The sequence below is a fragment of the Podarcis pityusensis genome (genome assembly GCF_964106645.2).
Source record: "Podarcis pityusensis genome assembly, chromosome: 2".
Classification (NCBI taxonomy): Eukaryota; Metazoa; Chordata; class Lepidosauria; order Squamata; family Lacertidae; genus Podarcis; species Podarcis pityusensis.
The window spans coordinates 71,223,517-71,241,950 of record NC_138029.1 but is presented as its reverse complement, the minus strand read 5'-3'; the positions used below and the strand labels follow the sequence as shown (position 1 = coordinate 71,241,950).

Genomic DNA, 18,434 nt, shown 5'->3' with positions numbered 1-18,434 from the left:
ACAATGCTCTTCAGATCTGCAAAGCCAGGCTTCAGTTCTGACACTCTGCCCCCCCCCTTATATCCCTATACCTCTGTTCCCCATTGACTGCCTTCCTAGGATATTGGTGGCAGAACAATTATGCTAGGAATCTCATCTTTTTTAACAGAATGTAAAGAAATAGCTTAAGATACCTGGAAGAGCAGTCAAGTTATAACTTCTTAAAGAAATGGTATCTGTGGGGAATTAGCACAGACTTTGTATTGATGGCACATTCTTGAACAGAAGTCTTGGTTTTAAAAGTGGGTCTTGAAGCCTAAATGCAAATCATGGTGAAATCACAGAAGCTGAAGGAAAGTGGGATAATGCAGCTTTCAGAGTTTTCAATAGTCAGAGGACCGGGTTTTGTCACCCTATAGAACTTGATGCCCCTGTCCATTACTACAATGAATTATTATTTCTATGCAATTAATTAAAACCTTGCATAACTTACTGAAGGTTCCTGAATTCAATTTTTCTTAGTATGTCATTTTGAGTCTTGCTTAGCAGAGCACACTCAGCTATGCCTTAAAGGTCTCTCAGTAAATCTAAGTGAAGGTGTCACCTCTCTGACATGGACTTTCAGTTCTTTCCTGACTGGGAGTGTTCTGTTGTTTCAGTGCCAGTCTTTTCTGGCAGTGAGGGAAATGTGCTTACTGGCGCTTGCTAACATGCCTTGGAGCCACTAGGTTGCCTCATCATCTCTTTTCTTGATGTACTGTGCTACTATGCTTTGAAGGGAAGATACGTGCTTGCTCTTTCTTGTTGGGAAACAGGTGAGAATCAGTGATGGATATTGACTCTGTCAGTTACTGGAAATGTTCTGTGCTGCCTAAGGAATGCTATAGGCAAGGGTGTGCATCACACACATCTGAGGGGATGGAGAAGCTCAGTTCAGCATGGCTCCTCAACTGTTCTGTTAACAGTAGAGCCTTGTCGTTTTTTGTCCTTAGAATCTGACTGTGCTGTGTCCTCCAGAGTATATGGTGTGCTTCTTGCATCGACTCATCTCGGCCTTGAAACATTACTGGGATGAGTACAACATGAAGAACCCTTTAGCAATGAGCAGTGAAGGTAATTTCCAAAGATGCACAAATGGGAATATTGGTTTTGGTATGTGATTGCATTCTGAAGAAGGCTGTATCATCCAGGAATTTCTGGAGTTGTGTGTAACCAAATTCTATCTCTTCACCCAAAAATGCAAAATTAGAGACATTCAAGACAACGTTTCTTACATTTTGCATCCCACAGTGAAACAATGCCCATCCAAAAGTGGACCTAGTCCTCACTGTTGTGCAGACATGTAGTAGAGAAGAAAGTCATCTTCATCAGAATGCTTGCCTTGCCATAGCCCCTCAAAGGGGGCTATGTGTGAATGCATTTTAGCTTTCTTTGTTCAGTACCAATTTTCAGTGCTCTGTTGACTTCTCTTCCCCCTTATACCAGAGGGAGAGTTGGCTAGGGCAGGTGGATGTCTTGTAACTGTGGCCCTGATTATTTGCACTCATTGAAGATTAGCTTTCTTTGGCCTTCTCCGTAAATGCATATAAAACATCTTTCCCCACAGATGCATATGTCCCCCCTCAGCTCTTCTATAATGGGAAGGTGGATTACTTTGACCTCCAGCGACTTGGGGGACTCTTGTCTCATCTCAAGAAGACCCTCAAAGGCAAGTGCTTGTTTTGTTGTGTTCCATTAATTCATGTGGAAGCATATGATGTGGAAAATCTGTTGCAGGAGCAAATTATTGAGGGAAGTAAAAGATGGGGCAGGAGTGTCACAGAATTAGCTTCATTTCTTTGTGGAGCTACGTATCTTTGTGTGAAAGCTTTGGTTCTGCCTGGTACTTGGACTCAGAAGCCTGCTGGTTTCTAGGTCCCCTAAGTGATCCCGGCAAGGTGAAAAAGGTCCTTTTCTATTTTCACTTTGTTAAATACTGTACTAGGGATACAGGAAACTCAGAATGTCATTTATTTGCTCAAACAGGCAGATGCTAACTTGGCATCTTCTTCAAAGGCTTAGTTGTCTTCACTTGTGACCTTCCTTTAAAACTATGTATTTTAACTTGATTATTAAATAGCAGCCATGACATAAGTGTGGTAATTTTTTTGACTTGTTAATTTACATGCAAATCTATTCTAGCTAATTTAAATAGCTCAGTCCTCTTCAAGGATATGTGTATGGCCTCTGAAGCTAAAAACAAGAACTGCTCTCCTGGGACTTGAAGATAAAGTGGCAGCTGATGCCTCTTGGCCTGTGAGATTCCAATTAGGACTTGCTTTTTCCTCTTTCAGGTGCTCTTCAGATCAGCAGAGCCAGGCTTTAGGGCACTGGGGCTGCTTGGCCATCTGCTTGGTAGAGATAAGAGAATATGAAATACAGGCTCCAAATTACATTTTGAAGATTGTGTGTGACCCTTTTATGAATCTTGTTTTTGTTCACCCTGGGGGAGACCCAAGATTTCCCTACCCAATTTTTTGGCTCTTATTGGACTGACTTGTCCATTCCACCTAGGGTCTGGATGCTCCTTTCTCTGCCTTGGGAGCAGCCTCCAAGGCAAAACGTACACAAAAGGAAATAGCTATTAGAATCAGTAACACAATCTGGAAAAAGTACAGTTTGCATACGGGAGCATTTTATTTTAGTCATTTAAAAAAAAATACCACCCTTCAGTTGTCTGTTTATAGGTAAAACAATAAAGCATAACAATATTGTGTGTGTGTGTGTGTGTGTGTGTGTGTGTGTATAGGTGTCAGAAAGCATATTTGTTATTTGGTACTGCTCATATTGATCTAGAGCAGACTTCATTGTAAAGTTAGCAGAATAAAAACTTAAACACATTGCAGGATTCCCAAAAAATAGACCAGAGGCAATTAATTCTTCATCCAGCAGAGCTTTACTACTGAAGGTAAATGAGCATAATAGTCACAAATCCATATGTCTTCAAGGTTGGCACGATCCATAAGAAATCCAGTTGCAGCAGACTAAACTTAAACTTACAATAACTTACAATAAGACTGAAACCTTAGCACTAAGCATGTTATATACAAACCACCACACCAGAAGAAAAGAGAAACTCGGGCTCCTTCTGGCCTGTTCTTCTAGTCAGCATGACAGAAAAAGAGAACAGAACCAGTTTGAAACGGCTGCTCAGCTTCTTTGAAGGAATAACCAAAACATCCGGAATCTTCTGCTTGTTTCTAGACAGAATAGTATCTTGCTTGTCACTTACAAACTTCCAGCTTGCACCAGCTTGTATCACACAGAGAAGCTTCCAGAAGCTTCTTGAATTGATTAGAATAGAAAAGGTCTCTACACATTAGATCAATACTTTCTGTACCCAAAAATGCATACCCAACCATGTTTGATTTTTCACAGCATGTTCTAAGTCTATATAGAATGACTACTGGCAATGGGCCATCCCACGCCACTTAATACCTTTTTTAAAAAGTGCATAACAGATGCTTTAGCATTTTCTTTCCCAGCTATTTCTCCACTCAAATTTGGCCTCTCCAGGTGCTTTTCTTCCTGAGAAATAAAAAAAAAAACAGGTTCTAGTATATTTTATCTTTGGGGGAGTTTTTGAGTGGACAAATGGCTGGGCAGAGCGTTGATCCTCTTCTATGCCTTTGCCACCAGATCTGATAATTTACAGTGTGGTCCTATGTATGTATACTCAGAAGTACATCCCACTGAATTCAGCAAGTCCCACTGTGCGTAGGATTGCAGCCTTAGTGAAGACACAGTAGCAGTATTGACACTTCTGATGTGTTACACTTTGAGCTTCTGGTAGCTGTACTGCTGCTTTGAGTCCCGCCAGGAAAATGGGGAATAATAATAATAATAATAATAAGGCATGTGGTAAATGGAATGTGCATAGGTAGTTATACCTAGCAGTGAATGTATTTGGTATTTTATTCATACAGATGAGCTTGCTTCAAAGGCAAATATTCTGATTGACCCTGCAGAACTTCAGGCGGTAACAATGGATGATCTTGATGAAGATGAAGAGTCAGCAGTGTCAACAGCACAAGTGAGCCTAACAATGCCATGTGCAATGAGTTTTAACTTAGGCAGCTGTCAATGGAGTCTATAAGGAAGGAAGGAGGAGCACTGAACCTCCTGGAAGCAGAAATTTGTTTTGAATGGATGGGAGAAGCAAGTAAAGAGAGACTTTTATGCGTTGTACCTAAGAAATTCGCCTTTCTAAGTTTTGTGTTGAACGTATTGGTTGTTCAGCAGTCTAATGGTGCCATAGCAAAGTGTACATCGGAATCCAGACCAAAATCCTGACTCTGAGAGGCTATAATCAGACATATTTAGGTCAGGGGACAGTTCTGAAAACAAAGTTACCTGAGGTGGGAGGCTAGCAGGGAGAGGGACTTCTCAGTGTTTGGACCCCAGTAATGGAATGCTCTCTTCAAAGCAGTTGGCCTGGCACCTGCTTTGTTGCCCTTCAGTGCCAAGCAAATACCTTTTTATTTTCTCAGGTCTTTTATATTAATTTTAACCCTGCTGGTTCTACTGCAGGCCCAGAATTTTGCAGGCTAACGGAGAGTTCTCTGTTTAGCAAGATCTGATGGTCACTTAAAGCTCCAACAGCTCTGCATTTCTCATTAGTCAGCAGCATTACACTCTTAACCTGAGAATGCCAAGAATGCTGATTGAGCGCTAGTTGCTGTTGGTCCTAACACAGACGTCTGAGTCAGGATCTGGGCTTGCCAAAGATTGTAGTGATGACTCTGCAGTTTGAGTCAGGAAGTTCTAATATCAGAAACAAATATAAGGGAAACTGCAACATGATTTTATATAGAAGGCCCCATGTGTTCATTTGACACAGTTGTCACCTGTTGTTTATGGTTTCCACCAATCTCCTCTTTTCTGCCCCCTGTCCTGAATCTCCTGGCATACACAGAGAACTTGGGGAAATGGCAGGATTTGCAGAAGTAGTGAGTGCCTTCTCCAAAAATCCTGCATGAAGCATGTAAGACTTTGGAAATGAAAGAAGCAGGGTGGAGGCCTTCTTGTTGCTTTCTCCTTCCCCAATGGCTGGTGTGGAGCAAGAGGGGATCACTTAACACAAACTCATATAGAGGGGGAAAGCAATGAAGGGGGATCCCGTCACTTCTTGCCTTTTCTAAAGCATGATGTAAAATGACAGAAAAGGCCTGTCCCAAGACTTCACTTGCCCTTGCTAGCAGAGGGTGGGTCTTATCTCACTTCACATGAGAAACAGTGTCAGCCTCTACTTCCATCTTCTGCTTAATGAAAAAGCCTGCTACGAAGAGAAAGATTCCCCCTTCCAAATGATCTGCAATTTGCAGAAAACTCAGGAAAACAGGTATTTATGTTAGGGGGAAGGATGGTTCCCAAAGGTTGGCAGGGGCAGCCACCATAGTGACTTGGTGACTTAATCTGTAGAGCACAGTAAAGTGTGGGAAAAGCTTGGGCAGGGGCTGCTTTTTAAGGCTTCAGGCTTCTTCTATATATACCCCAGGAAAAGTTCAGTGGAAACTCAAGACCAGCTACTACTCTGAGAACTTTGAGAACTGTTGACACAATGTGATGCAAGGCCTGATAAGATGAGGAATTCAAGGATTCAGTTTGTTAAAGAAAGTACTCTGTGCAAAGAAAAAAAAGTTGTTTTGTTTTGCTTGGCTTCAATTGCATTTTTTTGTCTTCACATAGTGGGCAAACGTTGCCTTGCAGCTTGTCTTGTGTTCCTCTTTAGAAACTGCAGGCTAAAGTTCTATCTCCTTGGGATTCTCAAGGGCAAGGTTATAGGTGGTCAGGATTTCCCACTCCTAAAAATATGGAAGGATACCCCATGCTGGGCCCAGGAAATTTGAATGGTTGATACTTGTCTGCTAGTTCACAGGGATGTCAATGTGAGCACAATTTCGCCATCTGTGACTGCACCCTCTGATAAGACCATGTTGTAAAGAATATTGTGCCCCTTGAATTTGGAACTATACAGCACAGGATAGCCCAGTATTGCCATTATGTCTGGCCCAGTGCTGATTCTTTCACTCCAGTTGCTGTTTGGACCCTTAAAAGATTGATTCCAGTCATCAGCTGATGCATAATCAAGCTGATGCATTTTGCAGTGTGGATTGTGTAAACTGGGTAGTGTGTCAGTTCAGAACACCCTATTGAAATAACTAATGAGGATACAAATTGTGCTTTCTAGTAAAAGTTTTCCCGTCCTGAATGTCTGCCTGTGCTATGCTTGCCTGTATGAGACCCTGGTTCTTTTTCTAGGTTACAATGAGTGAGAAGGAAATATTTCAGCTACTTGTCCTACAAATGAGCCTAACTAAAACAAAGGAGATTTGTGCATGGTTCAAACCAGCTTGATTCTTCCCATTAGAGGAAGAGCTGAACAAATATTACTTCATATCTCTCAATCTCTCTTTTTCTCAGCGTCCAGCTGCGGCACTGGCAATCGGAGGTGCCTTGGCCAGACCAAGCTGGCTTAGTTCACCCACCCTGGGGCGGGCTAACCGTTTTCTCAGCACTGCAGCTGTTAGCCTTATGACTCCAAGGCGGTCACCAGGTGCCTTGGAGAAAGTTAAAGTTCGTACGTTGAACATGGAACAACGGACAGAGGAAGACAGTGAGTAGTGTGTATATATATAAGCCTTTCTAATACACAAAAAGAAATAATAATAACAACAACAAAAGACAGAAGAGATCAAAGCAAGAGGGGGGGGAGAAGGATACAAGGTGAGAGGAGGGAGTGGTAGTATTCCAGAAATAGCATTATAATTCCAGATTCATAAACATATTATCCAATAATGTTTTTCCAAAGAAATCCATGAAAAGAGAGTAGCCGCCAATCATGTTCCTTAATTTTAATGTATTCAGTAAACAGATGTAACACTTTCCTAAATTGACCTTCATTTTCAGATTGTGTACGGATTGGGTAAATTTTGTTAACATTTTCTGTTTAAACAATGGTCCAGATCTGAAGGTAGCAATATTCTTGCAAGTCTCTTGTAGCTGACTTCCATTGTTCTCAGCCATCCTAAATTCATAATTGGTACCGTAGATAAGAGCTCTCTTGAATCATTTACAGTGCTTGGATCATTACAGCAACTGGACTTCTCAACATGATCAGGTGTTTACAAAATGATAACAAATGTGGGGTCATAGTGGTTAATGTTTTCTTTGTTATTAGGCATTTTTGTATTTTTATGCTGTGAATCGCTCTGTGATCCTCTAATAATTATTTAATGGTAGGTAAGTAGGTAGGTAGATAGATAATTTCAGCCTGAAGTTCTGCCTTCTAACTGAGGGAAAGGATTTCTACCAGCATGCTAGCCCATGCCTGGATTTGTTGTAAAGGACTACGATTGTAATTCAAGCTATGTGCTTTCTAAGCAACAGAACTGTGAGGCCAGTGCAAATGATCTGGGAGTAAACAGTGTTAAATAGGTTATATTTAATTATTTTAGTAAACAAAACTGCAGGATGATGAGGCTCAGAAGGATAAATGTAGGTTCAAAGGCAGAGTCCATATGCCTCGAAACAGAACCAGCTGAACTAAGATGTCTGGTGACTTGAGGTAGTTGTTTGTTCAAGTTTTCCTTCAGAACAGAAAGGCTAACAAAACTTTATGGTTAAAAAAGAGAGAATACCAGACCAGCCTTAGTTCCATTTTCTTCACAGTGATGGATGTTTCATTGTTTTTATGACAGTTGAAGGCAGCCATGGAAATGAGGGTCTTTTACTGGGGAGACCTGCCGAAGAGCCAGAACAACCAATCACTGAGAATTCTCTTTTGGAAATCTTGGATGGAATAGTCATGATGTACAACCTCAGCGTGCACCAGCAGCTTGGTAAGGTGAGCAGGATTCATTTCAGGGGAGTTTTCAGTCCTGTCCCATTCGCACAACTGGGATTGGAACTCACACTAACAAAGACACCATGGCCCACTGGGAGAGGGTGGGGCGCTTTTGATTGCAGCCACCATACCAACTCACGATGCTTGCTTGCACTCTGCTTTTGGGTGGAACTACACCCTTTGGTGGCAGACCTGCACTTTCTGAACATGGTCGGCCACCACGCAGCAGTAACACAATAGATGTGCATGCATTTCCTTCTGAGAAGTAGCAGGTGTGAGAAGGGATGCTGATCCCCATTCCCCGCACTGGTATCCTGCTTGCAGCCACTTCTTTCCTCCATCCCAAAGCAGGGATCTGTGATCGGCAGTGAGGCTAGCTGCAAGGGAATAGCCTTGAGGGAGAAGAGCTTCAGCAGGGATAGCGGCTGACAGAACAAGAGTTGCCAATTTTCTGTTGGAAATTGCCCTGCCTCCTGCTGCTTTATTGCCGTTTGACAATCTCCCACCTTCAGAGGTGTGGGTCTGTCTGCTGCCATCTTACGTAGTTCTGCTATAGGCTGTCAGCTGAAAATCTGTCTCCAGGAAAGCGACTGGTGGGAGGGGCTCATTGTGGGGTTGGGCCCTGCAATGTATTGATGCTGCCACAAGTTAAGTGTTTGGAAAATAATCCAGTATGTGCTATAACCTGTACAGAAAAGCTCTAGCTGGTACTACTGACCCTTATTTGTGTTTTAGATGGTAGGTGTTTCCGATGATGTGAATGAGTATGCTATGGCACTGAAAGACACTGAAGAAAAGATTAGCCGATGCCCAAAGAGGGTAAGAATAACACGGGGATAGTTATATTCACTCTCCCTTAAAATAGGCCTATATTGCCTGCAAGCTGTTCTCTTTCTTGAGAATCATTCAGGTGCTGAGCAGCACTCTATTGCTCTCACTGATTTTCTGAAGGCAGACTGAGAAGTAATGGTGGCTAATTCTCCATTTAGCTAAAATAGGATGGTTGTTTTGTGTGGTTAATGATTAAAACAACAACAACGCCTTGAGTGTTAAAGTCAACTTCAGAGCCACACACTCCTGCAAGATCATGGCTCCCTTTCCATCAAAACATGGTTTTTATCTTTGTGGAAGGGGAGTCATGAATTTGCATCAGTTCTTGTCTCCTGTGTTACACTGTTCATGTGTGAGCAGTTGTTAAATGAAGTTGCTTTCCAAGGTACCACTGGAATAGATTCTCAACTTCTGTGGTGGTGTGTCTAATGTGGAACTGGTGTCAAGACTGCCTCCTGTTAAGATTCCTTGGATGTTGTTAGGTGTAAAAAGTTGTGTGCATTGTAGCTAGCCAAAGTGTGCCTGGGGCTCCATGATATACCCGATCTCTGTGTAAGGATGACCCCCTTGGGAAGCAGACCATGGCAGCTCATGCTTTTCCTCAACATTAAAAGAACATCCTGTGGTTGTGGTAAGGCTTTTGTGAAGTACTGGACTTGTTGTGTACATGCTTCTGAAAGCAGGAAAACATATGCACCATTGCTCTTCATCCCCCACCCTCTGTGTCCAATTCAGAGAAGAGACATCCATGATGAACTGGTGAAAAGTCAGAAGGTTTTCTCAGAGAAACTTAATCACCTGAGTCGCCGACTTGCTTGGATCAACGTTACCATTTATTCAAAGGTGAGAAGGAAAGTAGTACATATAATATCAGTGAGGTGCCTCTCCTAAGCTTGGGCCATAAATTCCAGTTCTGGCTTGGCCAATGCTGAATGGAGCTGTACCATTTCTTCCCAAGTCTTGTATGTTGTACTTCTGTTAATAAATCCTGGTAAAGTTCATTTTTATTAAAGAAAAATCTTGCGTTTTAGTAGTAAATTCATATTCATTTTTCCTGCTTTCGCACAAAATTGTTGACCTCCTTTTCTTTTATTTCCTCAGTAGTATTTACCCTGATCTGGGCGTGGGGAACCTGTGCCCCCCCCCCCAATGTTGCTGAACTACAACTTGCCTCATCGCTGATGGTTAGCCATGCTGCCTGAGGCTGATGGGCATTGGAGTCCAACAACATCTGCTGGACCACAGGTTCCCTGCCCCTGCACTTAGGTATATTATTTCATGCCAATTGAGATACATACTGACTAGGAATTGCTCCTTTTCAGGAGAAGATGCAAGATATATACTGGCTGCTACGGGTATGCATCCGCACTATTGAGCATGGAGACAGGATTGGTTCGCTCTTTGCTTTTATGCCAGAATTTTATCTGAGTGTGGCTATGAATAGCTACAGTGCTCTCAAGAACTACTTCAGTCCTGTCAACAGCATGGAAGAGCTTCCAGGTGAGGAGGAGAAGGAGGGAACCGGAGAGGGCCTCTGAGCAGGACCATCTGTAATTTTGCGTATAGAATTCAGTGTGTGAGAGAAAAGGGATAAGAACTCTACACAGAATATTGCACGCTGCACAGAATTTGGGTTGAAAAGAACTTTAGCTTAATGTGCCCTCGTGGTCGTAAAGGTGTGTTTTGAAAATGTGCTGGCTGTGTTGTAGGGAAGTATTCAACCAAGCTTTACTCAGAGTAGACTTATTGAAATTATAGACCTAACTTAGTCACGTTCATTAATTCAGTAGCTCTACTGTTGAGTAAAATTTGGGGATACTCTTGAGTGGTACTCAACTTTCTAATCACATTAGGTGCTGTTTAACTTGACCACACAATTGTCCTGCCCGCCACACACACAAAACTACAGTCTGGGTCACTGGGTTTCTCATCTTGATAATGCCTAGTACAAGCTATAACAAGCATTGTTTGCCCCTGCATCCTGAAGTTGATTATAGGCTATTAAGCCTGACTGCCTACCCTTACACCTAATAACTTTTTAGTATTTATACACCATCTGAGTGGTGTTACCCTGAAACACTGCAGCTCCTGGTAATTATACTGATCCCCTTTTTGAAGAGTTGTGGTCATAAATGACCTTTGTGTACAGTTTTTAGAATTTCAATAAAAGTCATTTAGCAATTTTGCAGGGCAAGAGTAGCAAAACATGTAGAAAATAGCCATTCTTACTATGCAACTTCATGGCGTAATTAGGTTAAATAACTGCATCATATTGACTATCAAGAACTGCTCAAGCAAAGCATACAAATTAAGCCTTCTTGCTTACATCATTTTTTGCCTCCTCAAATTCCAGTGGTTATGCTTGTTTTCTGTCCCTAATTTTGGATTGTGTTGTGTTTTCTGCCCTCAGCCTGCAGTTACGTTGTTTTGGAAATATATGCAAAATACATTTCCTCCTTTTTGAAGTACTGTGAAGGGTGAGAAAATACTGTCATTGTGTCAGAGCAGGTGTTGTGCAGTCTGGCCCTGGAGATGTAATTATGAAAGCTGGTTTGGAAAATCTATTTTCTTATTTCATAGTTATTCCAAACTCCTCCATCTGAAATGCCTCTGCCAAGAGCTCTTCTTTTTGGCTGCAAGCTTTTTGGAAGTGAGGCACTGTATTTCAGCATATTGTGTTTCTCTGTAGGAGGTACTCTATGAGAGCCACAATCTCTTTCATTTTGGGGATGAAACCAGATATGACACCAGGAGATCTGTGATTGGATTGTCCACTCCACCCCCCCCCACCTCAAATGTCAAAAGCTTGTGGTGGATTTTAGATCAGAGCTACAGCACTGGGGAATAGGTTTTTAACCCCCATCCCATCTACAATTTCCCCAATCTTTATTCTTCTGTTTACCCCAAAGCTGTTCCATAACAAAGTTCAGTATTCCTATTTTAGCTGTGTTATGCGGGTATTAGTCCTAATACAAAGGGACTGCTGTATATTATTGCTAAGAATTTGCGTAATTGTAGGGAAGTGTCCAGGCTAATTATATCAGATTCAACAACTGCTACTCCTGTATTGATTATCTGCATGTCTCAGAAAGCCTATACTAGTCAAAGGGATGAACCCAGTCCACAGCCTGCATGGCTGCTTTCTGACCAGTTGTGTAAAAGAACTTCTAAGGACATTCCCACTTACTCCCGATGCTTCTGGTTAAGTGGTAAGGTAAAGTTGGCAACATCAAATGCTGCTGTGCAGACTTCCTGCTATCATTCTCTTAAACTTTAAGCTGGATTCCTGACTTGCCTGCTAGAGACTCAGACAAGTGGTAGCCCATCCTCCATACTTGGACCGTGTTTTCTCTCTGTAAATCTTAAAGCTCATTCTAGAAATTCATTCTGCTGCAGCTGCTATATCCTATAGCTGTGGGGGTTTCCCCCCTGCATCCTGATATTCTGAACTTTTTCTTTTCAGGCTACGAAGAGACTTTGACTCACCTCGCTGCCATTTTAGCCAAGCACTTTGCTGACTCAAGGATTGTGGGAACTGGTAAGGCAACTCCTGTTTTCCAGAGGTCATGCTGGGCTGTAGGTGTTATGTGTGTGCATGCGTGCGCACATGCATATGTGATTGGGGGAAAGAAAATTAAGCTCATGCTTGCTGATTTTTTATTTTATTTCTACTTGATACTTCTTGAATAGTAAGGGTGTCTGTTTCTAATGTTTTTAACACCTCAGATCATTGCAGCACTCAATTATTATTTTTGGGTTTGACATTTGTCTTTATATCCTGTTTTGCTTACTAGTCCTGTAACTGTAGTAAGCTAGGCTTGCCATATTTCACATAGTGAAAATCCAGACAGGAAAGTTGTTGAGCTTTTCTTTTTCTTTTTCTTTTGAAAAATCACAAAAAATGCTGTATTTGAGCTATATTTATGGAAAACCAGCAACAATGGCACTACTGACATGGGTTGCCATATGTCTGAATTTTACTGCACATTTTTCCGATTTCCGCCCAGACACTACTGCCCACTGCAGTATTCTGAATATGTCTAGGAAATCCCAGACGTATGGCAACCCTAAGTATGCAATTGCACCACAATATCTGAAGTATTTTTCTGGCAATCTATGTCCCTATTATCCCTACTCCACTTACATTCTGTCTTGTTTCCACATTCAGACATCAGAGACTCCCTAATGCAGGCACTGGCCAGCTATGTTTGCTACCCACACTCACTCCGTGCTGTAGAGAGGATTCCAGAACTGCAGTAAGTTCTTGGTTTCACCATTCCTGAAAAATAATATATGTCCTGGAGGAGGATTATCTCTCTCTTCTTCTCTGAACCAGGCATGATTCCTATACTTATAATCCCTTTTGTGTGGAAGCTGCTGCTCCCCTTGTTTCCTCACATTGCACTTCTGATTCTTCCCTCTCAAGTAAACTAAACATCTTGCCTTGAATCCTTCCCAAACCCTCACTTTTTAACCTTGGCGCTGTTTTCATGGTGGTTGGCTGACTTGTTTGTTTTACTCTGGCAGGCGAATATCCATGATGAAGAACCTGCTGGCCCCCTACGAGCAAAGACCCTGGGCCCAGACCAACTGGATCCTTGTACGACTGTGGCGAGTAAGAACATATATCCTCCGCTTTCACATTTTGTTCAGAATTTCTAGCTTGTAGTTTTAAAACCAGTGGTTTCCCTTGTGTTTGAACTTCCCCTTAACTTCTTGTTTGAACTTTGTTACCTGCTTCTGGCAAGAGGGTCTCCATGTTCCTTGTTGGGAGATAACGTGAGGTCTTCTAAGCAGACATTTCTCCCTTCCCCCCCTCTCCTGTAGGGCTGTGGATTTGGATACAGGTACACACGGCTTCCTCATCTCCTGAAAACCAAGCCAGAAGATGCCAATCTCCCCAGCTTGCAGAGTGAGTGGGGGATAGGGAGTGGAGATGTGTTGCTTTGCCAATACAGCTTGTGGGTAAATGCAGTCCTGTAACTGAGATTATCCTAATCTGGTTAGCTGTTGACTCTGGTACCAGAAGGGCAGGATCCTGTTTTGTGGTGCCCCCACACTGCTGCTGTCTGTTGGCACAATAATCGGCACCAGTGGATCCTGTCTGTGTAACTGCTGGGACCCAGCATGTCTGGGAGCTAGAGGGCTCCTGATGCCATGTAATATAAATAAGTTGTCTCTGTCCCTAACTTAACTGTGTGTGGCAAACTCAGGGTGAAAAGTTTCTTATTAACTTCCTCACCCAGCTATCTTCTATTTTTGAGTGCAAAACCTTAAAAAAAAAAAAACCCACCACCTCCATATAATTGTGGTCGCCCTGGTTGTTTTCACTGGTTCACTAGGTGATGACCAAGAAAGCTCTGGTGTATATTTATAGGCGACAAAACATTTTAGCAGCATATGGCCAGAGCAGGCATGAGTTGACAAAGTGTGAAAGCATCCCCAATGGCACACCAGGTTATAGTTTTAAGGAGTAAAATTGATTTTTCTAAGGAAATCAAGTTGATTGGCATTGGTGGTACATTGGATCCAGCAGGCACTGCTTCTCTTGCAGCTCTGGGCTGGTCCTCTTCTGTGAATGTTAGTCCTACTTTGTTCTGAGGCATTTGCCACTCACTTATGGCAGCCATGGTTTAGTAATCAGGCTGGTCTTCCAGTGTCACCACAGTACTCAGAATGGCTTTATATCCAGCATGGCAAGGATCTCTGAGAGACTCCAGTTACAAGCTGTAGGGGGAGCTTTGGCTTCTCCTCTGTAGTTATTGATCTAGTGAAGAGAATGATGGCATCTGTGTTGCTGAGTGGATGGCAAGTTATGAGTTGGTCCTGCACTCTTTCTCAGAGAGCATATAATGCCGGGACAGAATGACTAACCTCACAGCCCAGCAGAAGGTGGCAGTAGTAACACCTGCTTGACCCTTCTAAGAAAATTTGCATCTATAATGTTTTTCTCTTTGTTTTGTTTTGCTTTTTTCTTTTCTCCTTTTTTGGGGGCCCAGGAGATCTCTCTGTTGCTAGTTTCCAGAGTAAGTTTCCTGTTGTCTTCCCTTTGTATGGTGGTGACATAGTTTTATAGCCCTCTAGTAGAGCCTTTTCTCCTCCCACCCTTGGTGCACAAGCCGGTCCTTTGGAAATGATGGGGTAGAAAGATAAAGCGGGATGAGTCTGGCTGCACCAAGTGATGGTCCTAAGAGCCATCCAAATGTTTGTCATGGCGACCTGTCAAATGTGCCTCAGGGTGGGTGGTTAAGTATGTATCTCCCTTTAGTTTGGAGGGAATATTACGAGTGCACAGCAAATATGTGTAGGTGCTGTTAATGTGCTCTCCATAGCAGTTTCCCCTTGTGGCTGTGGTGTCAACTGTCCTTTTCCTTTTTATTCTTCTCCATTCCACCTTTTTTTTTTTTACACTTCTCCTTCTGAAAAGATGGACACAACAGGGAACAGAAAGGTTGAGCAGATACATCTTCCCTGAAACTGCTAGCTCCAGTTCTGCAGGGTAATAAGCTGGCTGTTTTTGCTGAGGCTGTCATGAAACTCCATCCCTGGGGGTGCGGTCATTGAATGACCTTGGGACACCTATGCAATTGGGTTCACTTTTCTAGGTGTCGGCAAGGTCATCACTGTCTGCCAGTGATTTCCTCCATGTGGCTCCGAGAGGTCTAAGACAGGGCACAGGATCCTTTGGCTAGTGATCCTGCTTTCTGCTATTTTGAGGTGTACTTGAATGAATAATTAATACCAAGTTAATTGAAAGGAGCCTATTTACCAGACGTCCTTGGGACACTGCCCTAGAGGGGCTGAGTCCACCCCCCTCTCGCAGGTCTTTGTGATGCTGCAGGGAGAGATTGGAGCACAGACAATGGAAGACATATCAGGTGTGCTCTGGCCATTACTTGGGGTGGAATATCTGAATGTGAAAGTCAGCTCACCTCTCTGCCTGTCCTGTTACAATCCCTCGCCTTTTGTGCCTGAGTTACTGCTATGCTTGCCTAATGTCGATGGGCAATTTAGGGGCACACCAATGATTAGTTGTCATCTGCTCTGCAGCCTCAGTTTATTAAGGGACAACTCATGCTCATTTCCTGTCTAGGGCCCCCTTTAGTAACTAAAGCGATGATGGGACTGGCTGGCTCCTAAGAGAGGAGAACATGCACGTACATCCTTCTAGCTTAGTCCTCTACTGGCTAGTTTTTTGAGCCTTGAGTTATAGGTCCTGCTGTTAAGAGGTTGGCTAGAAGAGCTCTTAAAGCTTATTCTCACAGTTGTGAGCCTTTCATCTGCATTCTCTTGAAAGCAAGCTGTGCTCTCACATGTGTGTCACTTTGGGACTCTCATTTGGCAGGGATTTCATTTCAGTGCCAAACTGAAGCTTAGATAATCCGGCTCTGCCTGACAGCTTCCTCCTGGTTTACAGCTGATCTCTAGCATGTTCCAAAGGAGGGAAAAGTGATGTAAGGTGTGCTCCTGGGGTGGGGTGCCATCAGTGTATCTCAGATTTCTTTTTTCACTGCTGCAGTCCTAGTGATGTCAGTAGTATCTGCTGCTGGGTTATAGTTCCATTGTGAAAAGTTTTACCTTAGCCCCTGTGTCTAAGGGAAGTGAGGAAATAAATGGCCCTCCTTTTAGACTCTGATGGGGAGGACTTATTAATGAGAGCTAGCAAAGTTCCTGTAGCTAACACACACACACACACACAATTTAAAATGCACCCCTGTTTCAGGCTTGCTTTTGGGTTCCATTGGCAGGCTGGAAAAGAGTTGAGTTCCCCCTCCCCTTTAGATTTCTCACCCTGATCGGAAATAGGCAAACAAGTGTGAATATGTGCAATGCTGGCAGAGAGGAGTGGGACTGTCTGTCTTGGGTGCTGATTCCCTGCTAGGGAACTACTGTGATGCTGCTTTCAGAAGAGATTAGTGCTGAGCTGACCTAGGGCATTGTGGGGATGAGCAGGAGGGATGCTTGGCTTGAGCTCAGCTGCAGGGCACAGCTTCTTACTTGCAGAGAGACAGCAAATGTGCATGACCACATCCCAGCTAATTCAGACTGGCATTATGGCAAAGAGCTCCAGGCCTTGGAGACGGGACAGGCTCAGAATAGTCCATGTGTGAGAGCTGGCCTTGGAGGGCAGCTGCCGCCTCTACTTATTGTAAAGAGGGCCTCTGCTGGGAGGAGGCTCCAAGAATTCCTTGTGATTTTTGAGAGACAAAATGAAGCTGAATGCAGTGAAAGGGGCACATACGTATAAACTTATAAACTGTTCCCCATTTCCACACGATGGCAGTGAAACAGGCTGGGCTTGGGCAGCAGCTGCCCAGCACCTTCCGGTAGTGTGGCCTCTTAAGAAGCCGCTGTTGTTTCATTCCAGAGCCTTGTCCCTCCACCCTTCTGCAGCGACACATGGCGGACCTGCTGCGGAGTGACCGTGAAATGGCACCCAGTTTCCTCAACAGTGTGCTTAACCAGCTGAACTGGGCCTTCTCAGAGTTCATTGGCATGATTCAGGAGGTGAGAGTTTTGGATCCGGAATAAATCTGGTTGAAGGAGTAAGCCTCTGCCTGGCATCCTGGAGGATAAAAACAAAAGTCCTTTCCTTACTAGGTGTCAGTAGCAGCTTGCAGCACAGTTCTTGTGGGATGCTGGGATTGAGCTGACGTGTGCATGAACTAGAAAAGGGGGGAGGGTTAGGGGCAGGTGTGAAGAAAACAGCTACTCCCCCTTCCAGTTTTTACATTAAGCTGCATCTGTTTTGCTTGGACAGATCCAGCAAGCTGCAGAGCGCCTGGAAAGAAACTTTGTAGACAGTCGCCAGTTGAAGGTGTGTGCAACGTGCTTTGACCTGTCGGTGAGCCTGCTCAGGGTCTTGGAAATGACGGTCACACTGGCTCCTGAGATCTTCCTGGACTGGAGTCGCCCCTCATCAGAGCTATTACTCAGGAGACTTGCACAGGTACTCACTTCTCCGCAGTAAAACATTAGGTTGGTTACATGGCAAGAGGGAAAGTTTTTTAGCTGAGGATGTGAATGCTATCATTTGGCACAGTCACAGTTTCCGGTGTAAACTATATTATTCTAAAAGAATGTGTCACCAGCAAGTTTAGGGGCTAACTTATACAAACTGCAGGCTGGCTCTCCCCTCCCCTCCCCCACAACTATCTTACTCTGTTAGTGATTATTCAGAGATTGTGCGTATGCATGTGTGCAGAAAGATAAAGGTCTCCAGTTCACTGCCCTTTTTCTTCTTTGTTAAGCCTTAATTTCTTCCTGGAAAAGAACTCCAGAGTAAAGACGGCCAAACATTTCAAGAAGTGGAAGGATAAGCCAATCTGTACCCCTTCCCGATGATATTCCTAAGAATCTCCTTCTCTGGGCTTCAGCCCTTGCTTCCTTTTTCAAATGCCTTAATGCCCCCTTTGGTTTACTTAAAGCTTTTAAAACATAATATCCCTCCACCTGTTTGCTCCAGATTGGAGCACAAGGTGGCTGTCAGCACAGCTTACAATGTAATATAAATATAAAATAAAACAGAATAAAATCATAAGTTCATTAAGGAAAAATAGCAACACAAAGCCGAAACACCAACCAGCATCAACAATATCAGGTTCCAAAGGCCCAGACAGGTAGCTTTGCATGTTCCATTTCCATTGCCCATGGTCAACCTGGCCACCATATGACCAGACAGTTGATGAGCAGATGTCCTGGCAAGATTACATGGCCACTTGAGTGAAGCTGCTAAATC

General features: G+C 43.3%; 1 protein-coding gene across 3 annotated transcripts in view; it reads left to right on the top strand.

Annotated features, from left to right (window-relative positions):
* The window catches only part of RNF123 (ring finger protein 123), a 90,015-nt gene that overhangs the window by 27,322 nt on the left and 44,259 nt on the right, over window positions 1-18,434 (top strand). For all 3 annotated transcript variants that reach the window (XM_080993461.1, XM_080993462.1, XM_080993463.1), the window contains exons 20-33: window positions 972-1,092; window positions 1,586-1,687; window positions 3,945-4,051; window positions 6,442-6,634; window positions 7,719-7,864; window positions 8,600-8,683; window positions 9,431-9,538; window positions 10,018-10,195; window positions 12,159-12,233; window positions 12,864-12,951; window positions 13,223-13,310; window positions 13,523-13,607; window positions 17,064-17,203; window positions 17,457-17,645. In XM_080993461.1, coding sequence (XP_080849587.1) covers window positions 972-1,092; window positions 1,586-1,687; window positions 3,945-4,051; window positions 6,442-6,634; window positions 7,719-7,864; window positions 8,600-8,683; window positions 9,431-9,538; window positions 10,018-10,195; window positions 12,159-12,233; window positions 12,864-12,951; window positions 13,223-13,310; window positions 13,523-13,607; window positions 17,064-17,203; window positions 17,457-17,645 — 1,704 coding nt within the window. The remainder of the gene's footprint in view (window positions 1-971; window positions 1,093-1,585; window positions 1,688-3,944; window positions 4,052-6,441; window positions 6,635-7,718; window positions 7,865-8,599; window positions 8,684-9,430; window positions 9,539-10,017; window positions 10,196-12,158; window positions 12,234-12,863; window positions 12,952-13,222; window positions 13,311-13,522; window positions 13,608-17,063; window positions 17,204-17,456; window positions 17,646-18,434) is intronic.